Source organism: Myotis daubentonii, chromosome 3 (assembly GCF_963259705.1).
Source record: "Myotis daubentonii chromosome 3, mMyoDau2.1, whole genome shotgun sequence".
Classification (NCBI taxonomy): domain Eukaryota; kingdom Metazoa; phylum Chordata; class Mammalia; order Chiroptera; family Vespertilionidae; genus Myotis; species Myotis daubentonii.
Genome location: NC_081842.1, coordinates 219,164,949 through 219,184,448, shown reverse-complemented (window position 1 = coordinate 219,184,448; position 19,500 = coordinate 219,164,949). Strand labels below are relative to the sequence as shown.

General features: G+C 66.2%; 1 protein-coding gene across 2 annotated transcripts in view; it reads left to right on the top strand.

Moving 5' to 3' along the window:
* Positions 1 to 14,792, top strand: part of SKI (SKI proto-oncogene) — a 50,136-nt gene extending 35,344 nt beyond the window's left edge. The window contains exons 2-7 of one of the 2 annotated variants that reach the window (XM_059691538.1): positions 7,812 to 7,934; positions 8,130 to 8,245; positions 9,222 to 9,484; positions 9,598 to 9,899; positions 11,537 to 11,707; positions 12,047 to 14,792. In XM_059691538.1, the coding sequence (XP_059547521.1) occupies positions 7,812 to 7,934; positions 8,130 to 8,245; positions 9,222 to 9,484; positions 9,598 to 9,899; positions 11,537 to 11,707; positions 12,047 to 12,235 (1,164 nt within the window). In that variant the 3' untranslated portion in view covers positions 12,236 to 14,792. Of the gene's footprint in view, positions 1 to 7,811; positions 7,935 to 8,129; positions 8,246 to 9,221; positions 9,485 to 9,597; positions 9,900 to 11,536; positions 11,768 to 12,046 lie in introns of both variants that reach the window. The other variant, XM_059691539.1, reaches the window with a different exon arrangement.
* Positions 14,793 to 19,500: the final 4,708 nt, after the last annotated feature.

Here is a 19,500-nt window from a genome sequence, read left to right as displayed (position 1 = left end):
CAAGGCCTGCAGCCCCTTGGAGGCGGGGGTGTGGGAGCCCTGGGTGTGGGAGCCCTGGGTGTGGGCCCTTCAGAGGGTCGCGTAGCGTCCACGTGGGGGGCAGCGGCGACACGCTGGGGGTGGCAGGGAGGGCGGCATCGCAGGCCCATGCACCTCCTGCCGCGGACGTGGGGGGAGGGAACGGGGCCAAGGACAGAGGGCGGTGTGGGCCCAGCCGCGAGGGTGGACACAGGCGACCACTGCGTTTCTGCTGCTGCCACCAGCGTCGGGGAGTGCACCCGCCCTGCCAGCCAGGGCCCAGCCCACGCAGCCTCCGGGGAAGTTCCTGGTCAGATGAGGCCTGGCCGGCCCCCGCGCCCGGTGGTCCCCGCGGGGCTGTGTGAGGGGCCCCTGCGCCCGGTGGTCCCCGCGGGGCTGTGTGAGGGGCCCCTGCGCCTGGTGGTCCCTGCGCCCGGTGGTCCCCGCGGGGCTGTGTGAGGCCGGCCCCTGCGCCTGGGGTCCCCGCGGAGCTGTGTGAGGCCGGCCCCTGCGCCTGGGGTCCCCTTGGGGCTGTGCGAGGGGCCCCTGCACCTGGGGTCCCCGCGGGGCTGTGTGAGGGGCCTCCGTCCTGCCTCCCAGGAACCGACCGCAGTCCTGGTGCTGCCGGTGCCTTGGCAGCTTTTCCGTCTCCATCTGGGCCGATTCCCCCGCGCTGGCCCCAGCCCCAACACCGCACTGGATCAAACCGCATGGCTGTCCGTGGAGGTGTGGGCCTGTCTCCCAAGCCCTTGTGACAGTCCCTCTCCAGTGACTGGAAGGAAAAAGAGGTTCTCCCCCCCCCCTTCTCTGGCTCTAAAAGTGAGGGTTTGTGGGGCTGGGGAGGCCCTGGGTGGGGAGGGAGGGTGGCAGTGAGGGCTCATGGAAGGCATCCCCGTGGGCTCCGTGGCCGCTTGCCCCGCCCGCCTCCCAAGGCTGCTGGGGGGTTGGGGGCCCCCAGGCACAGGCACCCCTCCACATCCAAGGGCTCCTTCGTGTTCGGACAGATGGGGGCTGGTGGGTGTCCTCCCGTGGAGCCTGGGGAGGGCAGTGCTGCATGGCCAGGCGGGTCAGGGGGGTTCCTCAGAAAAGGGGGGCAGCGGGAGAAAGAGGGGCTACTTATGTGTGTGTTGTTTTTAAAGCAAAGCGACTTTTTAAAATGGCTGTTTCCACGTCACTGGGCTTGGGGCTGTCTTACAAGTTCAATCCGCTGCCTCTGCCACAATCATCAGAAAATAGGTTAATTTCAGCGAAGCAGAGTCTGAAACCTGCCTCCACGTGGGAGGCGCTGACGGTGCCGGTAAAAATAGCTCGTAGTTTCCAGACCCTGGAGACTTCCGGAGGGTCTGGGGCGCAGGTCCGGGTGGGGCGGCGTGGGGTCCGGGCACCCAGCACCCCGAGAGGACAGAGCTTCCCGGTACTCTCCCCTCCCCCCCGGGGTGCTGGGGGGCCGAGGGCCGTGTGCGCCCAGGTCCTGGGTGCCGTCCGGCAGCGGGAGGTCCCAGCAAAGGGGCGGTGCGATGCGTGGTCCCCATCACGGGGATGCCCGCTCGCCTGGCCTCGAGCTCACGGGCGGTCTGCACAGGCCCGCACGGGCCTCTGCCCGCGGTGGTGGGAAGGGGCGCGTGCCCTGGGCAGTGGCTGCTCCAGGCCCCAAAGTGCCTCACGCCTCACAGCCCCGTCCGTGCGCACGCCCCTGCCCTGTGGCTGGTGGTGACTCGCGGCCCCGCAGGTCCCTGGTGGACCAGGCTCCTCACCTCCCCAGATCACAGTCTCCCTGCCCCAGAGTCCCTCCTCCCTCCGCTCCCCGTCTTTATTTCATTTTCCACTGCGTTTGCACAATTGCCTCGAGAACTGTTTCTTTCTGGAACATTCTTTCCCCCAGTCTCCTGGGGCTGGGAGAAGCCGTGCGGCCAGGCTGCTGCGAGGGGACCCTGGTGGTACGGCACTGGGGGTGGGGGGCTGTGGGGAGGGGCAGGCGTAGAAGCCCATCCAGTGACCTGAGGGGGGACGGGTCTCGTGGAGGCCCCGGACGTCCCCCTGGGCCGTGGCTGTGTGCGATGGAGGCCATCTGTCCACCTGGGGGCTGGTGCCAGGTGAGAGCCGGAGGGGCTGGCTGTTCTCCAGAGCCCCCGCCTGTGCGTGCCTCCCGCCCTCCCCCCACGGGACCTGGCCCAGGGCCCACGGAGGGTGCCCGTGCCTCGCCTGGCAGGACGCAGCCTCCCGGCTCCCTGGGAGTCCCGGGTTACCCTGCACTGCGCCCTCGCTGCCACCACTCAGGCCGGGGCAGGGCCACATGTCCAAGGGCCCGGGCAGCCCCGACAGGGCCGGACCTCCCTGCCCACGGCTCGGCCTCCGGCTCCTGGCGGCTCCAGGTGAGCCTGACCTTTGGTGCAGCCACGTGTGCCTCGCGTTGGCGCTGGGGAGCCTGCGTGTGGACGCTCGGACGTGCCTGGCACCGGGGCCGCAGCCACAGGCTGTTTGCTCGGGCAGCTGCCCGGCCTCCGCTGGGCGACACTGAGTCGGAAACCACTGACCCCAGCGGTTTGGTTTTCAACCAACAACTTATTTCACGTTTTAAAGTAGATTTTTTTCATAACAGCTTTATTGAGACAATTCACATCAAACCCCCCCTTTCCAAGAGCGCAAGTCAGTGGTTTCGTCTCAGCAGCCGTCACCTCACCTGATTTTAGGGCATTTTCTTCATCGAAAAGCCCGGTACCCGGAGCTCTCCTGCCCTAGCACCCAGCACCTAGCACCCACTTCCTGTTCAGGGCCCTGCCCGTGGATGGAGCCACACACCGTGGCCCTGTGCCGGCTTCTCACCGAGCCCCGTGCTCAGGGTTCCTCCCGGTACCGCGCGTGTCCGAGCCTCCCTCCTGACGTGGGCCCTCGCGCGTGTGGACGCACCGCCGCCGGACTCTGGCGGTTCCCACGTTCGAGTGGAGTTGCCGGGTCCCGGGGGGCTTCTGTGTTCCACTTGGGGACCCGGACACGGACCCCCGCGGCCGTGGCACGTCCCTCCTCTGGCGCGTGGGGCGGTCTAGCTGCCCCCGTCCTGCAGGTCAGCTCGGGGTGACGGCAGCTCCGCGTGCGCTGGTCAGAGACGCTCCCTCCTGGTGCCGCACACCCTTCCCGGTCCCAGCCGCTCAGTTCCCGGCGTGTGTACCACAGAGCGGGGTCGCGGGCCACGCGGCCACCACGTTCCCGCAGGGCTGCTCCGTGCTGCGTCCGTGGCCGGCACAGGCTCCGGAGGCTGGCTGTTTCCCCAGGGCGTGGGCGGGCCCTGCTGCTGGGAGGGGGCCTGGCTGTGGTTTGATACTCGTCTCCCTGGTGACCAGCGATGCTGCGCGGCGCTTCATGTGCTTGTTGGCCACGCGTGTGTCTTTTTTTTAATATATTTCATTGATTTTTTTACAGGGAGGAAGGGAGAGGGGTAGAGAGTTAGAAACATCGATGGGAGAGAAACATCGATCAGCCGCCTCCTGCACACCCCCTACTGGGGATGTGCCTGCAACCTAGGTACATGCCCTTGACCGGAATCGAACCTGGGACCCTTCAGTCCGCAGGCTGATGCTCTATCCACTGAGCCACACCGGTTAGGGCGCGTGTGTCTTGTTTGAAGAAATGTCTCTGTCCTTTACCCGTTTTTGGTTGTGTGTGTGTGTGTCTGTGTGTGTATCTCTGTCTCTGTGTGTCTGTGTGTGTATATCTCTGTCTCTGTGTGTCTGTGTGTGTGCGTCTGTGTGTGTATATCTCTGTCTCTGTGTGTCTCTGTGTGTATCTCTGTGTCTGTGTCTCTGTGTGTGTATCTCTGTGTCTGTGTCTCTGTGTGTGTGTCTCTGTGTGTGTGTGTGTGTGTGTGTATCTCTGTGTGTGTGTGTGTGTGTGTGTGGCAGAGCTGCTTTCTGTGTCTGTTCTGGACCCGGACGCCTTGCTAGAGAACCTGACCTGCAGTCCTTTCTCTCCTTCCTCGGGAGGCTTGTCTTTCACCTTCTTGATGGTGTGCTTTGCAGTGTAGAGGTTTCTGGCTTTAGCCCTGGCCGGTTTGGCTCAGTGGATGGAGCGCCGGCCTGCAGGAGGGGGTGATGGAGAAGGTGGTGGAACAGGACCAGTGGGGTGATGGAGGGTGCAGGCAGGGTAGCACGTGCATGTGGGGGGTACACCCAGCTCTGTGAGCTTCCCATGGGTGGTCCCTGCTCACCCAGGCAGGCATGTACCTTCACTCTTGAAGTTGGGGGGCCCTCTCTCTCTGGGGGGGCCCCAGCCTGTCTTCTTCCAGCACCGACACCTCTGCCCTGTGCAGCCCGTCAGCTGGACTCGTGGTGCAAAGCAGGTAGCTGACCAGAGCGCGTGGGACAGGCCTGCTCGCAGGCGTGCATGGAGGCGACCGGCTGTGCAGGCACCGGCTTCCTCCGGGCCAGCTCGCTCGACCTCCCGGCGCTGAAACAGACCTGGCAGGCGCCGCTGCAGGACACGCGCGGGGGGCTGGGTGCGCGTGCTGTTTTGGCTCTGGGGGTGTGACCCTCTCTGCTGAAGGCACTCCGACACCCGTGTCTGGCAGTTTGACGGGCCGTCGGCACCGAGTGGGCAGTGAGCGGGAAAGCTGTGGCCTGGGACCCTTGGTTTGGGTTTTAATTAGTAATTAGGCGTTAATTAGATGTGCAGGTGTCCGAGAGCCAGGGAGTGACTGTCCCTGCCTGGCGTCTGACCCGGCCTGTGAGGGGCCTGGCCGCAGGGCGTGCGGACAGGGTCAGCCCGCCAGGGCCCCTCGGAGCCGTGTGTGGCTCTCGGTGCCATCTTGGGTGTGGTGAGTTCGCCACCGCCTCTCGGGGTGGCGCCCTCCTGGGCTTCACGTCGGGGGCATCGGGGTTTTTGTCCCATTTGGTCCCCTAACCCTAACCCTAGAGCCGCGGTGGGCAAACTGCGGCTCGCGAGCCACATGCGGCTCTTTGGCCCCTTGAGCGTGGCTCTTCCACAAAATACCACGTGCGGGCGCGCACGTACAGTGCGATTGAAACTTCGCGGCCCGTGCGCAGAAATCGGTATTTTGTGGAAGAGCCACACTCAAGGGGCCAAAGAGCCGCATGTGGCTCGCGAGCCGCAGTTTGCCGACCGCGGCCCTAGAGGACCTGGAGGACTCTGCTCCTCCACCTGCTCCTGTCCCTGGAGCTGAGCACGTTCAGCCCAGACCGTCTGCTCCTCGGACAGGAGGTCCTCGAGGGTCGTTGCTCACAGGGGGCGGCCCGGCTCCCCTCCCGGCCTCGCCCAGTGCCTGCAGCCTGGGGCCAGGATGGTGTGAGCACTGTGGCCTGGCCCGCCCAGATGGCCTGCCCTCCTGCCCACCGGTCCGTGCTCAGTCTCACACCAGGGTCTCGGCTGGACAGTGGTGTCACTTCCTCTGTGGGATTCCTCACCCTGCACAGCCCTTCCTGCAGCTGTGTCAGCCCCCAGGGGCCAGCCCTGGCAGGGCGCTCAGGGCCAGGTGTTGTTCCTTCTGCAGGGATGCGCTCAGTGGGACCAGCTCTCTATTGGCCTTCTGCCCCGCCGGGTCCCCCAGCCCCAGCGCCTGGTGCCGGAGGCCCTGGGTGTCCCTGGGTGGGGGGTCTGCGTGCACACTGCCTTGACCAGGAAGTGCCAAACCCCGAACCAAACCCCGAAGGTGCGGGCGTCCTTGCACACCCTGCCCAGAGGCCGGGGCCGGGCAGGGCCGGGGCCGGGCAGGGCCGGGGCCGGGCAGGGCCGGGGGCTGGGCCGATGGGCTTGCAGGTGGGTGTGGCCGTCGCAGGTGGGTGTGGCCGCTGCCCCAGGCTGTCTGACACCCCCTCTTACCCCCCCCTTGTCTCCCTCCCTGAGGTTTCTCGGAATCGGCGCCTGTGGCTTTTCTCTTGGTGAGAACCCGGCTTGTTTCCTCCCGCGTCCTATCCGCTCAGACAGGAAGCCCCACCCTTGCCCTGTAACCCGCCCCCTACCGTCTGTGCTCAGGTGGCGGGCGCCCGCCAGCGCAGGCAGAGGTCGGCCCACTGGCACCTCATGGGGCGTCTCCCCGAAAAGGCCACACCCTGTGGGTCTTTCCCGGGTGCTCGTCTCCATCAGGGCCGCTGCTCTTTGCTGCCTGGACGCCCTCCTGGCCCCACGTGTTTGGGGTCATTGTCCCGTTAACGTAAAAAACCACTGAAACCTGTAAAGAATTGTGGTGAGTTTATTTGAGCCACACTGTCGACATAAGCTGGGAAGCAGAACCTCAACGCACTGAGATAGTGCTCCGGAGAATGGCGGGTTACATCCGTATTTATATCATTGCAGTCAAAGGAGGGACGGAGGTGGGTGACATGAAATCCACTGGTGACAGATTAAGGAGGAGGGAGAAAGCCAAGCGGGGAAACCCCTGGGTTTGGATACAAAGTAAAATGATGGACACATGCTTACGTGGGTGCAGGATCAATTAACATGATAATGAAGGGATTGGTGGTCTCTGTCCTGGCGCCCAGCACATCTGGTTGTGCCCTAGGGGCTCCACAAAAAGGGAAGTTACACGTTACCCAGACATGTCAAGGGTGTGTTATAGATGCAAAAAGACAGGCTCCGTTATGGTAAAGGTTGACCTTGTCAGTGAAGATACCGGCCTAGGACGTAACTGCCCACCATCACTGCTTTAGTTCAAGTTTAATTTCAGACCATCCTTTGTGGTGACTGTAGGTCTCTGAGTTTGCAGGACCGCCACGCAGGCCTCCCCTGAGCTGTCAGGTCAGCACGTGGCCCCTCTCGTCCACAGTCCTCCCGCGCTGGAGGGCTGCCTGCTTCCTGGAGTGGAATTTGGGGGTGAGGCTCCCTGGCCCCAACCCACACCCTGTCCCTTGAGCGGAGAGGGGCTGTAGGGTGCAGGCGCCTGTCACCTGCTGCTCACTCACTCCGTGGGCCTGGACAGGACCTTCCCCTGGTCCATGGTCCCTGCCCCGGGTCCGGCCGGCCCAGGTCTCCTGTTTCCTAGTGACCGCCGTGGTGAGCAGCACTGTGACCGACCGCCTCCCCCCACCCCTCGGCCAGTTCTGTGGCACAACACTGTCTCCCAGCGCTCCCGGCGGGGTCGGGAGTGACGGCCTTGTCCGCAGCCCCACGCCCTCAGTGGGTGTTTTTGGCCCGTGGTGTGGATGCCCCCGTCTCCTGGACACGCCCAGGCCCCTTGTACCTTGGGAGTCGAGACCCTGTGTCCCCCAGGAGCCCACCTAGGTCCCCAGTTCCAGGAAGCTGAGCTCACCTGGTGTGAGCAGTGCCTCTGTTTTGAGATGTTTTCTCGGAGGGCTCATTGCTGCAGGCCGCTCACCCCACCTCACGGTGCAGGCCAGAAGCAGCTTTTGAAGTTCGTCCTGTTTGGTGAAATCCAGAACTCGGGGGCTGGGGTGGGTGGGGGGCCGTGGGACACCCAGGGAAGCTTCGGCTGCTGACAAGCACACTCCTGGGAGTCTGTCCCCCAGGGGTCTGCCCCTGGGCGTCTGTCTCTGGGGGGGTCTGCCCCTGGGCGTCTGTCCCCTGGGGGTCTGTCCCTGGGCGTCTGTCCCTGGGGGTCTGTCCCCGGGCGTCTGTCCCCTGGGGTCTTCCCGGACAGGCCACTGGGCCAGGGAGCGGGGCTGGTCAGCGCAGACTTTGGAAGGCCCTGGGCGGCTGCTGGCTGTGGGGCACCACGGGGTGATGGTGAGGGCCCCACGCAGCGCATCAGTGGAGTCTGCTGGTTGGGGGACGCTACCCAGGGCGTGGGCGTCCCCAGGTGCCAACGGGAACATTTGTGTCGCTCACAGGTCTCCTCTGAGCCCCCCGTCTCCATCCGAAAAACAGACGATGCTCCCTCCCAGCACCCCACGTCTTCTGAGAAGGACAAACAGTCCAGCTGGCTGCGGACCCTGGCCAGCTCCTCCAGCAAGGTCTGCGCGGGGCGGGGCGGGGCGGGAGAGGGGCGGGGTCTGCGCGGGGCGGGGCGGGAGAGGGGCGGGGTCTGCGCGGGGCGGGGCGGGGCTTGCGGATGGGGCGGGGCAGGGGCGGTGCATGCTGGGTGGGGCGGGGCCACCAGCGCAGTGCACTGGCCTCTGATACCAGTGCCCCTCCCTCTCCCCCGGCAGAGCCTGGGCTGTGCTCACCCTCGCCAGCGCCTCTCCGCCTTCCGACCCTGGTCCCCTGCCGTCTCTGCCAGTGACAAGGAGCTCTCCCCCCACCTCCCAGCCCTGATTCGCGACAGGTAAGGGGCCGGCTGCTCAGCGGCCAGCGGTCCCCGCAGGCCTGGGCCCCGCTGGACTCTGCAGCCTCCAAGTCAGTGGTCAGCTCCCTACTGAGCTGCCTGTGAGGCCGGGTGTGCTCCCACCTGCGTGCGCAGCCCTGCCACCCGCTCCCGCAGCCTGGCTGCCTGCTGCCTGAGCCTCCATGGGCTGGGGCAGTGGGACCCGCCTTAGGTTTTTTTGTTGTTATTTGCTTTTCAGTGAATCCTCACCCAAGGGCATTTTTCCCATTGATTCTTAGAGAGTGAAAGGGAGTGGGCGGGGACATCCTTGTGAGACACATCGATTGCTTTTCTCCTTCCTGCACGTGCCCCGGGGCTGGGGATCGAACCTGGAACCGAGCTACATGCCCTTGACTGGGAATCAAACCTGTGACCCTTTGGTCCACAGGCTGACACTCTAACCCGGCCGTGGGCAAACTACGGCCTGCGGGCCGGATTCGGCCCGTTTGAAATGAATAAAACTAAAAAAAAAAGACCGTACCCTTTTATGGAATGATGTTTACTTTGAATTTATATTAGTTCACACAAACACTCCATCCATGCTTTTGTTCCGGCCCTCCGGTCCAGTTCAGGAACCCATTGTGGCCCTCGAGTCAAAAAGTTTGCCCACCCCCCCCCTGCTCTAACCACTGAGTAACCAGCCAGGGCCCACCTCTCATTTGAGTGACCCTGGGCGTCTGTGCCTGGCATGTGGTGGGTGTAGGCTTCCCGATGCCCAGGCCCCAGCTGTCCAGCCATTGCCAGTTGGCCGCTGTGATGGGCGTCAGGAAGAGCTGGTCTGGAACTTCCTGTGGAGTCAGGGTTGGCTGCAGCCGTGGCAGCCAGTGTTGGTTTCAGCCCCGGGCCCTGCAGGCGTCTCCCTCACACCTTCCGTGCTGAGCACTCGCCTGCTGGCCGGCGCTGACAGCCCCCCCACCCCATGCCTCCGCCCCTGCAGCTTTTACTCCTACAAGAGCTTCGAGACCGGTGTGGCCCCCAACGTGGCCCTGGCCCCACCGGCCCAGCAGAAGGTGGTGAGCAGCCCGCCATGTGCCACCATCGTCTCCCGGGCCCCCGAGCCCCTCGCCACCTGCATCCAGCCGCGGAAGCGGAAGTTGGCAGTGGACACACCTGGGGCCACAGAGACACAGGCGCCCACAGTCACCCCGGAGGACGACAAGGACTCAGAGGCAGAGGTGGAGGTGGAGAGCAGAGAGGAATGTACGTGTGAGTCGCCTGCTACCCCGGCGGCCAGCCCCTCGCCCCGGCGGCCAGCCCTCCCGGGAGGGGGTGGTGCGAGCCCCCCCGTAACTGGCACCTGTTTGTTTCCACAGTCACCTCCTCCCTGTCCTCGCTCTCCTCTCCGTCCTTTACCTCGTCCAGCTCAGCCAAGGACCTGAGCTCCCCAGGGGTGCATGGCCCCCCCGCCCCCCCCACAGCCCCGGACACCTCGGCCCCCACCGACACCCCGAGTGGGGGGCTGGAGGCGGAGCTGGAGCACCTGCGTCAAGCCCTGGAGGGCGGCCTGGACACCAAGGAGGCCAAAGAGAAGTTCCTGCACGAGGTGGTGAAGATGCGCGTGAAGCAGGAGGAGAAGCTGAGCGCCGCCCTGCAGGCCAAGCGCAGCCTCCACCAGGTGACCGCAGGCAGGGGTTTGCGGGCCTTTCCTCAGCCTGTGTTCTAGAGGGAGGGGCCGCCAGCCCCCAGCAGCAGGTGTGCAGGCCCCCCACGGTGTCCGCGTGGCCAGGAAGGAGGGCGCCAGGCACGGGCAATGCCCCCCACACGGCTCTTCCGCACCCACATTGCCTCTTCCCCCCCCAATGGCTCTCCCCCCCCCACGGCTCTTCCCCCCCACGACTCGCCCCCCCACAGCTCTCCCCCCCCCCACGGCTCACCCCCCACCCCACGGCTCTCCCCCCCCCACGGCTCTCCCCCCACACGGCTCTCAAACACACACACACAGACTGCCTCTCCCTCCCTCACCAGGCCTAGACAACCACACAGAAGTGACTTTCTTGTGACAAGGGAGCTGGAGGCTTAAAGCCATCTGGGCCCCAGCGGCACCCTCGTCCCCCGAGCAGGGCAGGACCCCTGTGGGTCCCGGAGCTCAGCCCGTCTCCCCGCCGCTGTCCCCGCTTGCTTGCTGCTTCTCTGAGGAGTGGGGGAGGCTGAGTGAGTTCCCAGCGCCTGGGGAGGGCGGGGCCTTCACACCCGCTTTGGTGAATTCACACCTCTGCTGGCGTCTGGCAGCTCGGGGCAGCTTCACACGTGGGCTGCTAGCACAACACAACCCTGCGGTCTCGAGAGCCCCAGGATAGCGGGCGCCCCCTCTGAGCGTATTTCAGGCACCAGGCTCTGCGCACCACTGCCCTCCCCTCCCTGGCGCTGCCCTCCGGCCTGGCTCTGGTGGAGGTGTGACTCCCACATGCATATTTATGAGCGTGTTTGCAGGGTGCGTCACAGATAACCAGCTGGAGCAGCGGGGAAGGGGCTGCCTCCCTCTGGCTCGGTGCCACCTGCCACGCGCTGAGGGAACCCCTGGCTGGGCACCATGGGCACGGAGGGAACTCGGGGAGAAGGCGGTCCAGGCTCCGCAGCAGCTTCTAAGTGCAGCAGCCTCCTGGCCAGACCCCAGGCCCAGAGTGGGTGCTGGTGAGAGCGGAGCCCTGGCACGCAGGGGGTGAGAGCCCTGAGGCCGCGGGACCTTGCGGGGACCCGTCAACGTGCAGGGAGACAGGAGGGTGTGGAGGCAGAGAGGAGCCCAGTGGTGGCACTTCCTGGATCACAGGTGCCGTGGAGCGGCCAGTGCCGGGAGGGCAGGCCTGTGTGTCTGTGTACGTCTGTGCCTGTGTGCATGTCTGTGTGCACATGTCTGTACATGCGTGCATGTGCACATCTGTGTGTGCACGTCTGTGTGCGTGTCTGTATGCATGTGTCTCTGTCTGTGCGTGTCTGTACATGCGTGTATGTGCACGTCTGTGTGCGTGTCTGTGTGTCTGTACATGCGTGCATGTGCACATCTGTGTGTGCACATGTCTGCGTGTCTGGATGCATGTGTCTGTGCGTGTCTGTACATGCGTGTATGTGCACGTCTGTGTGCGTGTCTGTGTGCACGTGTCTATGTCTGTGCGTGTCTGTACATGCGTGTATGCGCACGTCTGTGTGTGTGTGTATCTGCCTGGCTTGCCCGCAGGCCTGTTCCCCGTGGGAGTGGGTGGGGGCGGCGCTGGGAGCCCGCGGCCGTCGGGCGGCGGTGACCGAGCTGCCGCACAGGAGCTGGAGTTCCTGCGCGTGGCCAAGAAGGAGAAGCTGCGGGAGGCCACGGAGGCGAAGCGCAACCTGCGGAAAGAGATTGAGCGCCTCCGCGCCGAGAACGAGAAGAAGATGAAGGAGGCGAACGAGGCGCGGCTGCGCCTGAAGCGGGAGCTGGAGCAGGCGCGGCAGGTCCGGGTGTGCGACAAGGGCTGCGAGGCCGGCCGCCTGCGCGCCAAGTACTCCGCCCAGGTGCGCGGGCGGGCGGGCCGGCGGGAGGGCGCAGACTCCGCCCAGGTGCGCGGGCCGGCGGGCGCAGGGATCCCCTCCCGGGCGGCCCCCCTGCGGGCAGTGGGCTGGGTGGCCTCTCCGCCGGCCTCGCTGAGGCCCCAGGCACTGCTGCCCCGAGTCCCCGCCTTGGGCTCCGCGTGCCCAGCGGGCGGCCGGCGTGGGTCCGGACTGGCACCCTGGAGGCTCTCGCGGCGCCGGTGACGGCCGCGCGTGGGGTCGCTGACACAGGTTTCCTTGCAGATCGAGGACCTGCAGGTGAAGCTGCAGCACGCAGAGGCCGACCGCGAGCAGCTGCGCGCAGACCTGCTGCGGGAGCGCGAGGCCCGCGAGCACCTGGAGAAGGTGGTGAAGGAGCTGCAGGAGCAGCTGTGGCCGCGGCCCCGCCCCGAGGCCGCGGGCAGCGAGAGCGCCACGGAGCTGGATCCCTAGTGGACCCCCGGCGTCCTGTCCCGGTTTGGACCCTGCGGGGAAGGGCGGGCAGTCGCCGGCCACGGGGCTCTGCGTGGGTGGGCCCGCCCGCCCTCCTCCCGGCCCAGATAGCACAACGTCTTACTGTGCCTCCACCAAGCGAGTGTTTGGAACCACATTCTTTTGGAATCCACAGCAAATTTTCTACTGGCCAAGTTCAGGCGCAAGCGGGGCCCCACCGCAGCCTCCGCTTGCCTGGGACACCCTAACATTACACTTTTGTTATAAGCTATTTAAAACCAATAAGGAGACTTGGTATTCAGAAGAAAATCAACACGTTTTTTAATGACTAACTTTTAAAAGCCCCACCACCACGTGACGCCATCGGGACCCCAAGGGAGCCGGGGCGACGCCCGGCGAAGCCATCACAGCTCCTCGGCCCGCGGCTGCATGAGGACAGGGAGGGTTTTTCTCCAGAGTCTATTTTTTCAGCGACAAGGACCCAGGTCTCCTGTGCTGCCGCGGGGAGGGGAGCGCCCGCGCCGGAGCTGACACTGCCGCCTTAGCCGGCCCCCCTCCACCTGCCGAGCGGACAGGACTGTCCGGCCGCCCGGCCGCAGCGACCTGCTCCGCTGGGCAGATGGCGCTCCGCCAGCCGAGGCCGCAGCAGCAGAACAAAACAGCATTACTTCACTCTCCTTTTTCTCTCGTTCGTTTGTTCATTTAACGTACACTTAGAACTGCACTTTGTCGGAAACCTTCCCCTGTTTCTCCCCCAGCTGACTGAGGTTCTCACCTTTCAGACGTTGAACCCGCCTGCCTGCTCGGGCGCGAGAAGCCCCTCTGGTGCTCGGTTGAACAAGGGAATCACACGGAAACGAAATGCAAAAACTGAACTTCGGGGGTAGTTCTGTGCCTTCCAGCATCTTGTACAGCGAATCCCGACTCGTCTTTACCCCCAGATATCCGTCCAGTAGCGATCGAACCTGCCACTATAAGAATAAGTTCCTTGCATTTATTCCAGATAATCTCGTTTACTCTCCGCTGTTGTTTATGCAAATCGTATAAGGTTTTCCACGCCCAAGCTTGGAAGTGATTTCCCGGGAGACGGGCGCTGCCCGCCGGAGATGACGGTATTTGTGGACGAGGAAGATCTTACCGGAATCTTCGCCGTCTCCGTCCTGACGCCACGGCAGCTGCGCGTCGGGCGGGGACGTGGGTGCGACATCCCCTGCGGGTCGCCCTGGGTTTACTGGGGGCCCGGGTGCCGCTGGGCCCCCTTCTGAAGTGCAATGCAAAAGGGACACCGTGATCGCAGCGAGCGTTTGGGTTTTTTTCTTTTCGCTTTGTTGTTCTTTTGCAGTTATTAAACCTGTATGCATGGAATTCAGCCTCTGCCACACGTACACCCCTCGATGGGCATTATTACCGTGTCTGCAAAGGGTCAGTTAGGCAACTCTCAGAATGCGTGTCAGCCTTGTTTTTCTAGTCGTGTTTTTTTCAGCCCCTTTTCAAGGGAACTAAACGGTGTAGCTGGAGCTTGTGCGTGTGGGTGCGCTTCTGTGGGGCCGGGCGGGCTCCGGGGGGAGACACGACCTCCAAGTTGGACACGAGGGAGCCACCTGTCCGTCCCCTGGCACTGTCCCCCCCAGTCACCCACGCCTCTGCCAGCTGTGTCCCCAAACGTCATGGGGAAGAGGTAGACACGCAGTGGCTTCTTGTCCCCAGGAGCCGGGGGATGGGGCCCAGGGCAGGCCCTGTCCCACCCAGGCCTGGGGGGCAGCGACGGGGCGGGAGGCACACGGGCGGCTCCCCTTCACCAGCAGCTCAGCCTTCCCGGGCAGCTCCCTGGGCGAGGCCGGGGCAGGGGTGCCCGGCAGCTCCACCCTGGGGTGCAGCTCACACGGGCCCAGCCCCCTCCCTGGTGCAGCTGCGGCCCTGCCCTTCCCCAGGGAGCGGGGGTCCTGTGGGCAGGTGACCGGGTGTGACACCGTCCGACTGTGTAGCGAGTCGCTCGCCTTCCTCTGCCCGGAGAGGCTTCCCGAAGGGAAACACAACAGCAATAACAATCCACGGGCAGCTAACCCTTCCCGCCTCCGCCTCGCAGCTGGCCGGCCGGGCGACGCCCGGAGACTCCGTTATACCCTCACCACCCGCGTACGCGGGGGTTCCAGAGGCCCCTCTGCTACCCGGGAGCCGCCCTGTGTCCTGGGCCGTCGGAACGGGACCTGCTCCTCTGCGGGACGGGGTCGCCCTGCCCGTGGGTCCCGAGGAAGCTTGTCCGTCCGACAGCAGGAGTCGCAACGACCTTCTCTTCAATTAAGGAAAAACGCAGCTCTACCTGTGTCCCCGCCAGGAGCACCCACCGCGCCCCGTCCTCTCCTTTGCTGCTGCTAACGACAATACGACTTACTCTACGATTCGAAAGCTATTTTTATGTAATTAACGTATGCGCTCTTGTTTATAAATGCCTGATTTAAAGAGAAAGCTTGGCATATTTATCGCCTTCGCTCTGTGCCCGCGCCCTTCGGCGCCCCTCCCCCGACCTGACCTTGTACAATAAAGGACTTTGAGAGGACACGCGGCCGCCGTGCTCGCCCGCCGGAGCCCAGGGAGGGGAAGGGGCGGCTGCCAGGTCCACCCGCACCCCCACCCCCACCCCGGTCACGATGAGCTGCGCCTCCTGGGGCCTGTGAGGCCTCGTCCCCCACAGAGCATGTCTTTCACGGGGCGGGGAACGGTGTCAGAGCCCTGGACCCCAAGTGTGGCCCTGGGGGAGAAGCAGGGCCCTCTCCATGCCGCCTCGCTTCCCCGGAGGCTCCGCAGACCCCGCTGTGCTGGGCCTCCCACCCGGCCCCGGCCCCTCGCTGGTCCTCCGGGCGGCGGGAGCGCAGGTGCCGTCGGCACAGGCCCTGTCTCCTGCAACCGGGAAGCCCCCCAGCCTGGGCCCAGAAGTGCTGGTGCACACAGATCCCCCCTGGTCCCCAGGTGCAGGTGGCCGGCCCAGTGTCCTGAGAAGGCCATGCCCCCCCCCCCCAGGGCTGGTCAGGCCGGGTTGAGGGGGAACAGGGGGCCCAGGAGAGATCTCCACACCTGAGGCCACTGTTGCTATAGCCCCTGCCAAGACCAGAACCTGGGCCCCAGCAGCTGCCCCTGTGGGTGATGCCTGGGGTCGGAGGCAGGCCGGGTGCCCCCTTCCTGCTGGGCCTGGACCGGGAGCCCTGCCTGCGTGGGTGGCCTCTCAGTGGGGCACTGCTGAGGCCCCGATATCCTCCGCCCCAAGAGCATCCCCCCCCCACTGCAGCTGCCCCCCAGGGGTCACCTGGGCCTGGACCCCACCCCCCAGAGGGAAGAGAGGGAGTGAGGGTCTGGTGGTCCCCCCAACACTTTCCACCAAGGGGGCTGCCCTCCCGCTGTCTTCTGAGGTCCCGAGTGACGGCTGTCCATTGTGGCCCATCGGGGTCCCGGGCCCCTGCAGCCGTGGGTGGCCCAGGGGAGGGCAGCACGGCCACGTGACTTGTGGGCTCGTCTGACCAGCTGCCACCGCTGGGCTCCGGCGCCGCCACTGGCGTCCACCCACCCAGAGCCTGCCCTATGGGTGCCCAGAGCTCCTCTGAGGCCCATCCTGCCCCTCTGCCTCTGAGGGTCTTGCCTTGCCCTTCCCCAAGCACCTGGCCCTCCTGGCCCCCCACCACTCAGGTCCAGATGCCACTCGAGGTCCCCCCTCCAGAGAATTGAGGGGTCGGGCCCCGAGGCAGGGGGGCGGAGGTGGGGAGGCAAGGCTAGACAGGAGGTGTGTCCCGGGGGAGGCTGGCCCTGCTGGAGGACCTGGGCAAGGCGGCCTGGTCCCTGTGGCCGGCGGGGGCTTGGAGCCAGCCCACAGCAGCTTCCCGGCTCCGGGCTCAGCCGCCTGCCCAGGCTGCCCTGGCTCCACTTTGGACTTAAATTCACAGGATTAAAAAGGTCACACCCCCCCCAGGGCAGGCAGCATGGGGGTCACCTGGCATCAGAACCCCTTTCCCGAAGCCATTCTGGGGGGTCAGGGATCCCCCTGTGGGTTTAGGTGAGAGAAGGTCAACGCAGGAGAAAGCCCCTCCCCCGATTCCTAGCAGCCCCGGCCTCCAGGACAGGGGAGCGGGCAAAGGCTTGGAGGGGTCAGAGAGGGCCCCACCCCCACTTCTGGGCGCCCGGGCCATCCTGCAGCCCAGCCTTCCCTGCTTGGGGCTGGCCCAGCGAGGCTCCCTACTCCCCAAGGCCTGGAGGTGAAGGGAGCCCCGAGTGGAGAGGGTGCTTTTGGGAGCCTCCTGGGGTCCTTGTCCCCACCCCAGCTTTCACTGCCTGCCACCTGCAGCCCCGCTGCCCTCGCCCTCCCTCTCAGCTGTGCCCGCCTGTCTCTAGTCCGTCCTCTGACATGACCTCTGTGGGGAGCCCCGGCCGCCGCCACCCCCCATGCCGTGTGGTCAGGGGGTGACCGCAGGTGCAGGACTCGAACCCTGGCCCTCATCTGGGAGGCGGGTGCCGGGCGTGCCCTCCTGGAAAGAGGAAGCCGCCCACTCGCAGCAACAGCTGCACGGCTTCCCCCTCCCCCCCAAGCCGGCCTCAGGGTGGCCCTCGGCCTGCACCCTACCCACACCCGGCCCGCCCTGCGCCCCTCTCCCTCCCCCCTGCCTGTCCTGCCACAGGGTCACCCCTTCTGCTGGTCAAGGAGAGACCAGCCGGAGCCCCGTGGGCAGGCCCGAGTCTGGTCGGGGTTCATGAGTGTCCCAGGCCGCTCCCCACACTCTGAGGGCCTGGCCTCTGGGCAGCTGCTGTCCCAGCCCTGGCTGCACGCTTGGGGGACCCGGAGGGCCACCACCTACAGGGAGGTGGGGATCCTGCAGGAAAAATGGGGGCTGGTCCACCCCTCTGGCCCTCAGAAAGGTGGGGCTGGGACCCTGCTGGGCGGGCCCACTGAGATGAGAAACCAGGGGCTTGGATGGGGTCCCAGACCCTCCCCACAGAAGCCACTGCCCTCTGGGGGCAGCCGCCCCGCCCCCTCCTGCCTGCCCCGCCCATGGCCAGGCCCTGGGAGGGGTGCGGACAGAACGTTTGGGGCCTGGATGCCCGCCGGCCCCTGCCCCCCGCGTAATGATGACGTGCGCCCTGCCGGCCCCATGCACACAGCCATCTGTGCCCAGGCCTGTGCCAGGGGCTGGGGGCCGCGGCTCCGGCCCTGGAGCAGGTGGCCCCACCGCAGGGGGTGGACAGGCAGGTGGAGCCAGCCCGGCTGGTCTTTGGAGCGTCCTGTGCCGGGCAGGTGTCCGGCCGGGCTGGGGGGGGGGGGCCTTCTGCTCTGCGCCCAGTCTGGCAGCCGTATGTGCAGGAAGCGTGGCCTAGGCGCTCGCCCAGGTCCCTCCTGCTGCCACGGGGGCCTGTTCCAGGAACCTCCGGGGACAGGGCACCTTGTGAAGGAGGCAGCTGGAGGTCGGGACTCAGATTCCCATGCCCAGAAGGCCCCCCTCAGAGGACACGTGTCCAGGGCCACCTGAGTCCAGCTCCGGGCCCTGGCAGGGTTAAGAGGGAAGGCAGGAGAGGCAGCCTGGTGCCCAGCAACAGCCCCTTGGCACTGAGCTGCAGCCCAGGGACAGGCCTGGACAGGCGGGCTGCGGTGAGGCCCCGTGTCCACCCGGAAGGCTGTGGGTGGCCCGGCGTCCGTGTGCTGGTGTGCACGGGGAAGCCGGACCAGCCTGCATGCAGGCTTGGGGGTGTAGGTGTAGCTCCCCCCTTCCTCCGCCCTCCCCTGCTCCCCCCAGATCTGGCCAGGCTCCTTGGGCAGCTGGTGCCCGCCGGGCCCACTCCCGTGAGCACCGACTCCCTGGCTGCCCACCCCAGTCTCTATCCTCCGTCTTGGTGGGGTTCCCAGGTCCACAGTGGGGATGGGAGTGGGTAGGCAGTCGTCGGGAGACCCCGAAAGCAGGCTGCACGTCACGCCCTCCAACGCCAAGCCTCCCAGGCTCTGAAGGGGTGGGCAGCCCTTGCTGGGCCTGGCAGTGGGGTCTGGGGGCCGGGTCAGGCCCTGCTGCTGTGCCTCAGGTTCATGTCTCGGTCTGTGTCCTGGCTCCCTGTGGAGGCACAACCAGAGCGGCTCCGGTGGGACCAGCATGCATGTGCCGAGCTGCGAGCACATATGGGTGGCAGACACGGGGACAGGAGCTGAGGGGCACAGCCCTCCGGCTGCCCAGTGAGTGGGGGCAGGCCTGGGGGCTCCGCTGGCCAAGAGGAAGGGGCTGGGCCCCAGCCGTGAGGAGACCCAGGTCCCCAGGGGCTGGCAGGACAGAGCCAGGAACGGAAGGGGCAGCCATACCCCGTCCACGCCAGGGGTCTCCTAGCCGTGGAGGCCGGTGACGGCTGTAAGCATGTACGTGCTTGTGTGTGTGCACACATGTGTGTCGAGACGCATGTGCAGGGCTGGGGGCTGGGAGGAGGGAGACCAGATCTGCCCTGATGGGGCTGGGGCTCCTGTCACTCGCTGAGCTGGCACCAGGTGGGCAGAGCCTGGGCAGCCCCGGCCGGTCAAGATGGTGTCCTTCCCTTCTCCACGGTGTCCTTCCCTTCTCCACGGTGCCCTGGGGGCAGCAGGGGGCCGAGTTCTAGGGGGTCTAAACCCCCAGCCGGCGGGACCTGGAGGCCGTGGGGCCCACGCCCTGACTTCCTGTTTCTAAGGAAAAAGTCCCAGAAAAGGCTCCGTAGTTTGGGGAGGAGGCTCCCTGCCAGGCTGGGGGGCGGAGGGGGCTGGGAGGTGCTGCATCCAGAGCGGGGGACCCAGAGGAGGGCTGCAGGGGTGTGGCCTGCGGTCTCCCCGCCGTGGCCCCTCCCCGAGGCCATCTGGTTCCCTCCACCCGCTTCTCCCGGCCTGGCTGAGGCAGGGGCTGACGGGCCAGGCCGAGTGTGGGGGGCCCGGGGTCGGGCTCCTCCGCGGCAGGTGGCCGCCCACTACCCCATCTGCACCCCACGCTGGGGGGGCGGGGCGGGGTGCCCAGGCAGAGGGCCCGCGATGGGCCCGGCCCGCCCCGCCTTGGGGCGCGCCCCTCGCCCCCAGCGCAGGGGAAGGCGGGGACAGGGGGTGAGAATGCTGGTTCCCAAATTTCCCCAACCCCTGCTCCTCCGGCCGCTGGGAGCCGGGCTGGGAGGGTGCGCTGGGCGGGAGGGTGCGCTGGTCCCCCGCAGCCCCAGGCGCGGGGCCTCCGGGCAGCGCCTCTCGGGGAGCGCGAGCCCCTCCGCCGCCTCCACACGGAGGCCGGGCGCAC